This window comes from Eriocheir sinensis, chromosome 28 (assembly GCF_024679095.1).
Source record: "Eriocheir sinensis breed Jianghai 21 chromosome 28, ASM2467909v1, whole genome shotgun sequence".
Lineage (NCBI taxonomy): Eukaryota > Metazoa > Arthropoda > Malacostraca > Decapoda > Varunidae > Eriocheir > Eriocheir sinensis.
The window spans coordinates 7,159,633-7,169,964 of NC_066536.1; the positions used below are offsets into that span (position 1 = coordinate 7,159,633).

General features: G+C 50.3%; 1 protein-coding gene across 2 annotated transcripts in view; it reads right to left on the bottom strand.

Annotated features, from left to right (window-relative positions):
• Nucleotides 1–9,672, bottom strand: part of LOC127004440 (dual specificity tyrosine-phosphorylation-regulated kinase mbk-2-like) — a 95,273-nt gene extending 85,601 nt beyond the window's left edge. For both annotated transcript variants that reach the window (XM_050872159.1, XM_050872157.1), the window contains exon 1: nt 7,671–9,672. In XM_050872159.1, the coding sequence (XP_050728116.1) occupies nt 7,671–9,473 (1,803 nt within the window). In that variant the 5' untranslated portion in view covers nt 9,474–9,672. The remainder of the gene's footprint in view (nt 1–7,670) is intronic.
• Between the last annotated feature and the right edge of the window lie 660 nt (nt 9,673–10,332).

Below are 10,332 nucleotides of genomic sequence, written 5' to 3' on the forward strand. Positions count from 1 at the left end.
ATCCTACGTCTGCTGGATTTTCTTAACTTTCTTTGTCAGACGAGGAGGAGGAGGAGGAGGAGGAGGAGGAGGAGAGGAGGAATAAGAAAGAGGAGGAAGGGAGGGGAGAGAGGACGAGGAGGGGGAATGCAATCACAGAATTAGACACAAAAATATTAATGTAAACGATAAAAAAGGAGACGACGATGGTGATGCTGATGGTGATGATGAAAATGATGATAATGATGGAAAGTGGAGATGGAGGAAAGATAAAGGAGCAAAATAATGTGGATGAAGAGAATGAGGATGCTGCGAACGGGTCGTGTGGAGAGGCTGACCGAACAAAACGATTCGTGGAGAGGAGGGGAAGATGAGGAACAAGAGGAAGAGAGGGATAAGGAAGAGAGGGATGAGGATAGATGTCCTAAAGAGGGAAGAGTTGGATGATGCTGAGTGTGCTGATGCTTCTGGCTGTTGCGGAGGGGCTGACAGACTGCGATGCCTGGGATGTGGAGGAGGGGAAGTGTGAGAAGAATGAGGATGAGGAAGCTAGAGTAGAGAGAGCAGGAGGAGGCAGAGGGCAAGACTTGGGGCTGGTGTAGGGGGCAGGAATATTAAGATGCCTGGGAAGTGAAGAAGTGTGTGAAGGAGGATGAGGACGAAGGAGCTTCAGCACAGAGAGTAGGAGTCTGAGGGTGCGGGAAGGCTTGGGGTTGTGTGTGTGGGGCTGACTCACCCTCCTGTGCCTGGGCAGCCCCCACGGGTAGGTGTGATAGAAGGGCGGGACGAGCACGCGGGTGCCCTCCATGCGGGGCGCGGCCGGCGGCCCTACCTCACCCTTGGGGGACTAGCCGCGGGGCGCTGCTCCCCCCCCACACACCCGCCCCCCACATGGACCATGACGTTGGCGGCGCAGGGCCGGGCCGTGACCGGGGCCGGGGCCAGGGCCAGGGCCACTTACGCACGCCTGTGGCCCTCTCGCACGCACTCGCGGCTCACTGGCCCGCCGCAGCCACACACGTCAACGTTTGCTCGTCCGTGGCACACACTGAGCGCGGCCCCCGGACAGTCATGCTAGTGTGCCGCCAGCACCTCGCTGGGGGGCGGGCGGGGCGGGGCGGGGGTGCAGGCGGCTGGCGGCGGGGCGGGCAGGGGTTGGGAGCACATGCGGGGCGGTGCGGCCAGGTATGTGTGTGCACGTGTGGAGCGAGAGGCGGCTACTGGCGGCAGGTGCTACAGGTGCCGCGCCGCGCGAGTGTCGTCATGGAAACGTAGGACTGCCGCGCACCGCCACACGCCGCCCGCCCACGCAGCCCGCCAGCCCGCCGCCCGCCGCCCATCACTCCCCCACCCAACATTCCCTTGTCTGATGCTGTCTAAGCCGCCCACGCCCATATCTAGCCCGCCCGTCTTAATCACGCCCGCTTATCACCTTCCAGCAGGCTTGGGGCCGCTGCTACCAGGGGGCGGATGTCGGGACCAGCCTCCAGTCTCAGCCAGCCTCAGCGCGGCTCCGGGGCAACCGGGCAATGAGCTGAGTGAGGAAGGCATGAGAGCCATGAAGACCCGCCTGGCCCGCCTGCTTGGGAGAAGACGGCGGGGCGGGGCGGGGCGATGCGGGGCGGAGAGTCCTGACACTGACTAATTTGATTCATATTTTCTTTTAAATATCGGAAACGAGCAGACCGAAGACTAGACACCTCGTAGAATTCGTCTTTCTAGTAAATGCAGATTCAAATGTTTAAATCTGTCCTAATACGCCAAGTTTCTCAGTCAAGGAACGTTTCTTGTCGTTTCCTTTGTTCAGATTATCAGCTGTTGGAGGCCAGTTGATAACAAGACCACAATTGCAGCGCATAGCCGAGATGAGGTCAAACAGATGCTCCAAATATATACGTTGAGCATGACCAGCGCTTAGCAATACCCCAAAACCTTGATATGTTCTGGTAAGCTTGGTAACCTTGGAGTCACAATCAAACATGCTAATAACCACGTAATACTCCTGGGTCTGAGATATTAATATAAAAACACTAAACAATAATGCCCTCCCCCCCCCCCCACCACCACCACCTCCACCGGCCAGATATTTCCAACCGATGATTTGACCTTTTGTTTACTATAACCAAGCCACGCCATAAACAAACAACGGCACGACGGACGTAAACAAATTAATACACGAATCAATAAGTAAATTAGTGAAAGCAAACAACGACGAGACGGAAATATAAACAAACGAACGAACCAATAAATAGATGAATGAATAAACACAAACAATGAAAAAGGGATATAAAAAAGGAATAAAAAATGCATAGTAAATGAATGAAAACAACGAAAAAAAAGACGAATATAAACAAAACAATAAAAAAAAAAAAAAAACGAAAACAAACAAACAAACCAGAACACACACAAAAAACTCAGGTAGACAAAAAAAAAGAAAAAAAAAAAAAGAAAAGAAAAAGAAATCACCGGCGCCCGTGAACTAAGACACAAAAATAGAAAAAAGAACCATAGTAAATAAAAAACGCCCCCGCACACACCTGACACTCGAGGTTTGAGGGGGACCTGAGGAGACGCGCCGCCTCGCTGGTCACCGCTACCCTCCCTCAGACACGCGTAGGGGGGGGAGGGGGAGGGAGAAGAGGGTCGGAAAGAGGGGAGCGCGAGGACGGCGGGAGGGGGAGAGGAAGGGGGTAAGGGACAGCAGCAGCGGGGAAAGGGGAGAGGGGAGAGAGGGGAAAAAAGAGGAAGAGGAGTCGGGAGGGAAGAGGAGGCAAGGGGAGGAAGGGAAGGGAAGGGATGGGGAGAGGAGGGGAGGAAGGGACAGCAGGAACAGGTCAGTGTGGTGCATGACGGGCGGCCAAGTTGGGGAGAGGGGTGAAGGGGTGGGAGGGGAGGTGAAGGGGTGGGGAGAGGGGAGAGAGGAGGCACAGGGAAGGTTTAAAGGTCATTGGCGCGAAGACACAGCGTTGGGGAGTCTTTGGCACAGTGTGAGAGAGAGAGAGAGAGAGAGAGAGAGAGAGAGAGAGAGAGAGAGAGAGAGAGAGAGAGAGAGAGAGAGAGAGAGAGAGAGAGAGAGAGAGAGAGAGAGAGAGAGAGAGAGAGAGAGAGAGAGAGAGAGAGGCGGGTTTGTCTTTGTTTTGTGTGTGTATGTGTGTATTAGTGTTTGTGCGTGTGTGTGTCGGGGGGGGGGGGGTGAATCTATGTGCGTGCGTGTGTTTCCTTGTGTTTTCTTTGTCTGTTTGTACGTATGTTTGTTAAAATTAGCCTCTCTGCTTGTTTATATTTACATAACTCTCTGTTTGTTTGTTTCTCTTTCTTTTTTTCTTTCTTTCTCTCTGTCTCTCTATCTTTCTGTATTCATCTTTTTTTCAATTTCTCTTCATCACCCGTCGATATATACTCACCCTACCTTATAACATCATCATTATCATCACCATCATCACCATTACTACAACTATCATCATCATCATCATCATTTTCCTATTATTACCTTCAGCATCATTACTATCATCATCATTATCATTATCACAGTTTTTATTATTATTATTATCGACACTCGGGAGGGAAATAATACCATCAAGAGAGAAAAGTGGGGCGCAGAAACCAAAATAGAAGCACGAATAATGAAAAACCCGAAATGCAGGCGTGGGCGATGGGGAGGAAGGGGAGGAGGGAGAGGGGGAGTGGGGAGTGAGGGAGATAGGGAGGAGGAAGGTGGTGGTGAAGCCAGGTAGGGAGGAAAAGTGAGGGAGAAGAGGAAAACGGGAGGAGGAAAAAAATGCGTAATGGAGAGGAACGATGGAGGGGGAGTGAGAAGGAAGAGGAGGAGGAGGAGAAGGAGGAGGAGGAGGAGGAGGAGGAGGAGGAGGAGGGGTGAGGAAGAAGCGGTTGGGGAGCTCAACCTCATAGACAGAAGCATCGAGAGAGAGAGAGAGAGAGAGAGAGAGAGAGAGAGAGAGAGAGAGAGAGAGAGAGAGAGAGAGAGAGAGAGAGAGAGAGAGAGAGAGAGAGAGAGAGAGAGAGAGAGAGAGAGAGAGAGAGAGAGAGAGAGAGAGAGAGAGAGAGAGAGAGAGAGAGAGAGAATGGATGGATGTTGACCCCACAAGTACAAATACTCACACACACACACACACACACACACACACACACACACACACACACACACACACACACACCTTCATACATACATGCATCGCCTTTCAACATGATGGACAGACATGACAGACGGGTAGGAAGGCAGACAGACAGACAGGCAGTGAGACGGACAGACGAGCACAAACACACACACGCACAAACACACACACGGGGCTGATTGGCACGGGAACAGACAGGTAAAGACAGGTGGGCATTTGAGCACACTAACGGGAACGAAAATACATGAATAAATAAATAAATATATGAATAAAAAATGACGCGGTGAATAAACAGAAAAAAAAACTATATTATGGAAAATGAATGAATGAATAAATAAAAATTGACCCGAGAAGTGAAAAGAAAGAAAGTTGGTAATGAAAAAATGAGTAAACTTATAAAAAATGACATGAGAAATAAACAAAAGAAAAAGCTGTATAATGTAAAATAAATGAATAACTAAAAAAATGAAACGAGATATAAAGAAAAAAAAACAAGATAAAAAAGACAAAAATATATTCACAAACAAACTGGCGGATGTCAAAAAATATTGCAATACCAAACGCGAAAGAAAAAATGCACGAAAAATAAATTGCCTGAAAAAGGAAAACAAAAGCAAAAAACAAATATAATGGCATAAACAACAACAACAACAGCAAAAAAGAAATCACAAGCACAATATTTATCAGACTGGTTGTTGTTAATTGCTTTGGGTGGATTTAAATTACCTTTGCAAACAGGTAAACACACACACACACACACACACACACACACACACACACACACACACACACAGAGAGAGAGAGAGAGAGAGAGAGAGAGAGAGAGAGAGAGAGAGAGAGAGAGAGAGAGAGAGAGAGAGAGAGAGAGAGAGAGAGAGAGAGAGAGAGAGAGAGAGAATGGAAAACTAAAGATGATGGCAGAGTAAGATTTGAAAACAACACGGGAATACAAAGAGAGAGAGAGAGAGAGAGAGAGAGAGAGAGAGAGAGAGAGAGAGAGAGAGAGAGAGAGAGAGAGAGAGAGAGAGAGAGAGAGAGAGAGAGAGAGAGAGAGAGAGAGAGAGAGAGAGAGAGAGAGAGAGAGAGAGAGATTCAAGGTGGTATTCTAGTAGTGAGATAGCGACAGAGAAACTCCACCAGTCTCTCACTCTCTCTCTCTCTCTCTCGCTCTCTCTCTCGCTCTCTCATCGATTGGTGGTGGTGGAGGTGGTGATGAAGGTGGTGGTAGTGGTGGTGGTGGTGAAGGCTGTTGTGATGGTGGTGGTTGTCAAGGTGGAAGTCAAGGAAGGTGGTAGTGGTGGTGGTAGTGGTGGTGGTGGTGGTGGTTATTAATTAAAACTTTTGTCCAGATCTGAGTGGCAAGGAATGAAAGAACGATGGAAGAGAGAGAGAGAGAGAGAGAGAGAGAGAGAGAGAGAGACAGAGAGAGAGAGAGAGAGAGTGCGTGCTTCTTGAAGTTTCAAAAGAGGACCTATATATTTAACTCTCTCTCTCTCTCTCTCTCTCTCTCTCTCTCTCTCTCTCTCTCTGCTCCGTCAAACGCTCAGTCTAGATTCCAGTAAAAATTGAGATAAGGAAAATAAATAATTCAGACAATTTTCTCCTGCAAAACATTCCCTTGTAGTTGAGAGAAGGAGGAAGAGGAGGAAGAGGAGGAGGAGGAGGAGGAGAGGGAGGGGAGGGGGGAGGAGTAAGATGAGTAGCTTTCTTAACTTTTCTGGTCAACCTAATATTTCTTTTGATATTAGATAGCGTGGAGGAACCGGAGGAGGAGGAGGAGGAGGAGGAGGAGGAGGAGGAAGAGGAGATGGAAAAGGACAGTTCTGATAATGAATCTTCCACACATTGTAATCAAATATAAGAAAGGAAGGAGGAAGATAGGAAGAGGGAGGGAGGAGGAGGAGGAGGAGGAGGAGGAGGAGCCAATTATACCTTGTCATCAATTAAAGAAGTGGAAAGTTTAGGTCCAACGAGTTCTGAGTCAGCTGATTATTTTTTTCTCCATTAATGAGATATTCTGTTATTGTTGCCTTTGTTCGACTACTCTCTCTCTCTCTCTCTCTCTCTCTCATTCTACCTATCTATCTTTCATATTCTTCCTCTAATATGGAAAATCTATCTATAAACCACTCTCTCTCTACCCATCTATCTATGTATCTATCTTTCAAATTCTTCCTAATATGGAAAATCTCTCTCTCTCTCTCTCTCGTATAATTATGGGCCTCATCGTCAATAAAGATCAAAACGGAAGCTCAGATTATACGGGGAATTAAACTTGGAACATATTTGACCTTTTTCCTCATCTTTATGAGTGTCGCTCTAATTGGTTTCGCTGTTTTCATCTATTTGTTCTAACTTTATTTTCCGATGCTACAATTTTTCTGTAATGCAAAAGGGGGGGGGGAGAGAGAGAGAGAGAGAGAGAGAGAGAGAGAGAGAGAGAGAGAGAGAGAGAGAGAGAGAGAGAGAGAGAGAGAGAGAGAGAGAGAGAGAGAGAAATTAGTGAAATAAGAAGGAAAAGGGAAAATTACGGTGTGTGTGTGTGTGTGTGTGTGTGTGGTAATGCTGTTTTGGTGACACTCTTTTGTTTCTTTTTTCTATGCTAATGCCGACGCTACAGTTATCAAATATATCTAATCAAATAATACGGTCACATATAGGTACACCTGCTGATACTTACCTTGATTAATTAACTAAGGTGTGTGATTAGTTATTATGCAGCAAAAGGTGAGGCTCTAAATAATGTGACTTACTACTGTTGATTAGTAGATATTTATACACGCAGACTCGCAGACTGAGAATTTAATGCTGAGTCGGGAAGAAATGCTGTTTACGAAAGAGTAATATGAATGTTAGAGAAAAGACATGCTGAGTTTAGATGCTGCGGTGTGAGTGTGTGTGTGTGTGTGTGTGTGTGTGTGTGTGTGTGTGTGTGTGTGTGTGTGTGTGTGTGTGTGTGTGATGCTGAGGAAGTCTTGTGTGTACTACATAGAGGAAAACTTCTCTCTCTCTCTCTCTCTCTCTCTCTCTCTCTCTCTCTCTCTTCAAGTAACCCACGGGAGGTCAATTTTGTAGGGGGAGAGAGAGAGAGAGAGAGAGAGAGAGAGAGAGAGAGAGAGAGAGAGAGAGAGAGAGAGAGAGAGAGAGAGAGAGAGAATCTACAGAAGAAAAATATACACACTTTTCATTCCGTTTCTTTATATAGTATTTCCATTTGATATCGTGACGGTTCTTCACCATCTTATCATAACGCCTCGGCTGTGTTGGATCCACGTTTCCGAAGAGTTTAGTTCCTCCCGTTATCGCCACTCTACCGAAAACGACGCACCTCAGAAAACTGTTTTAGGGGAGGACTGCCATAAATACAGCTCCTCCGTACCTCTTAGTACTGTGGAAGGCATGATTATTAGGTGTAGTCTGTCAAAAGGACTCTGTTTCATAAGTTCGCAGCGAGACATAATGAGCTAAACTGAGCCTTCCTTGGCGTCAGTGAAGTGTGTGTGTGTGTAGGGTACATATTACCGTCGAGTGCCGCATCGCCTCGCCTCACTGTCTTACCTTGCGAGAGTCTTTGGTTCTCCGTCGGTCTTCCCTGTCCAGACTGCGGAAACTTTGCGTCTGCGAGTGGGCGTGGCCGTAGAGGGCGTGGCCGGGCTGGGGGAGGCCGTTGAGGGGCGGGGGCGCGCGATCCGGCAAGGCGAGCTCGGGCGTGATGAAGCGCGGGTAGCCCGAGTCCCTGGGCGAGAACACCGGCGAGTAGAGGCTGGAGCCGCCGCTCTTCTCGGGCGACGGGATGATGGCGTCCACGAAGAGGCTGTGGCCGCCGCTCCCCGAGTGGTGGTGCGGCTGCAGAGGCGTGGAGTAGTGTCCCGTCATGACGCTGGAGGGCGGCGAGAGGGATGGAGTGTCCCACTCGGGCGTGGGCGGCAGAGGTCGCTGCAGCGCCTCGTGGGCCGCCTCCCTGAAGACGAGGCGCGGTGCGTGGCTCACGTACTCGTCCAGCACCACGCCGGCGGGAGCCACGCCCGCCGCTCGCACCGGTGACAAGTAATCCTCCAGCAAGTAGAAGGTGCGAGGCCGCCGAGACCTGGCCCGGCCTCGCCGCCGCAGCTCGTTCTCGCCCGCCTCTCGCCCGAGGCTCCCCGCCGCTGGAGGGCCGCTAAGGGATAGGCTGTTGAGGGCATTGCGGTGGTTGTTGTTTCTGCTGGCCGAGGACAGCTTGTTGTTGTAGGTGTTGTTATAGTGAGTTTTATTGTTGTAGCTGTTGTCATACTTGTTGTTGTTACTGTTATTACTGTTGTTGTGTTTGTTGCTGCTACTGCTATTGCTGTTGCTGCTGCTGCTGCTGCGGTGCGGCCTGATGGTTTCAGGCTCCACCGTCAGCACAGACTCGCTTCTGTCCGCCACACGGTCGGCACGGCCCAGGCTGGAGCAGTGCAGCCAGCGGCGGCCCCGTGCCAGCAGGGTGTTGCAGCTATCCTTGCTGGCGTGGCGAGTGCGGCGCGGCAATGTCTCGCTGTGGGCGGCGCGGCGGGTGGTGGGCGGCAGGATTGAGAAGGGCGGGGGCGGCACCAGGTCACAGTAACCAGCATCACTGGGGGCGCGGTGTGAGGTCAAGAGGTCAGGCTGCGAGGCGCCGAGGTCACTCTTGCGGTGGCCGCGGCCTACGTCGAGGCCGTCGTCGCGGCTGCGGGCGCGGCGCAGCGAGCCTTCCACACTCCGCCAGCGGTCTGGCCGCAGCCGCCATAACAGAGAGTTCCGCTTGGAGACGCCTCGCCGGGTGGACTCCGCCCTGCTCTCCGGGGGCTGCGGGCGGGGCTGCTTGGGGTGAGCGGAGGGCGTGGTGGAGGAGAGCGGCGTGGAGGTGCGGATCTCCTCTGGCCGCCATGCCTCGTCCAGATGGTGGCTGCGCGGCCGCTGATCCCTGTGCGTGCGCTTGCGCTCTGGCTTCTCTCCGCGGCCGAGCGTGGCGGAGCAGAACTGAGCCGGGCCGTGTTCCGCCCAGCGGCCCAGATGGCTCCACGTGCCGCAGGTGATGGGTGCACGGGGCTCCGTGAGGGAAGTGTCTCGCGAGGACGTTCTCCTGAGGGAGTAGTACTCCAGGAAGCCGTAGTCACCCCCCTCGGCGTCAAGCACGTCCTCGACGCTCCGCACGCGCCAGTCTCGCGCGCCCCCTCGCGTCAAGGCCGAGAATGGGTTCTTGAGGTTTCGCCGCAGCGTCACGTCCCCATTGGGCAGCGCCGTGAGCTGCGAGCCCTGGGGCGTGGCCGCCGCCTCGTAACGCGGTAGCACGTCCACAGCAGTCTTGTTGTGCTTGTGTGCGGGCGTGTGGGCGCCGGCGAGCCACGTCTTGAGTGTCATGCTGTTGGACGGCCTCACCCACGCCAGGCACAGCCACGTCCAGCCCAGCCACAGTTACAGCCACAGCCACGACCACATCCACGGTCACAGCCAGACGGATAGCTTCAGCTACAGCCACAGCTGCCGCCTCTTTTCCTGCCTGCCTGGAGGAGGGGAAAGAAAAGGGCAAACTAAAGCAACACAACAAAAACAGCAACAAAACAGTAACAGAGAATACACGAGTGGTCGACGCGATGAAGGGGAGAGAGAGAGAGAGAGAGAGAGAGAGAGAGAGAGAGAGAGAGAGAGAGAGAGAGAGAGAGAGAGAGAGAGAGAGAGAGAGAGAGAGAGAGAGAGAGAGAGAGAGAGAGTGTGTGTGTGTGTGTGTGTGTGTGTGTGTGTGTGTGTGTGTGTGTGTGTGTGTGTGTGTGTGTGTGCGTGTGTGTGTTTAAGTGAGGAGTGAAGGCGTATGTGATTTAAAGCATAATGTAGAAAGGAAGAAGAGAAAAAGAAAACCCTCAAAGCGTCGGACACACTCTAAGAAGGAAACAAAAATATAAAGAAGCAAACCAAAAAATAATAATAACGATCAACACAAACTAAAAATCATTATCAACACAGAAAGGCAATCAAATCTTAACATAGCACACTAGTAAAATAAAAAAGTAAAATAAACTAGTAAAAAAATGCTGCTACTAATACTAACAAAAAAATAATATTGAAAACACAAGGTAGCAAAATATATTACATGAAGAAAAAATAGAAAATAAAACTCGGGAAAGAATATCTATGGGTAATAAGATTTGGCAATAGAAACAAATGATAAAAAAGCTGTGAGTTAAGGGAATGCAAATAAGTTAAAAAAAAAGAAGCTAAAATA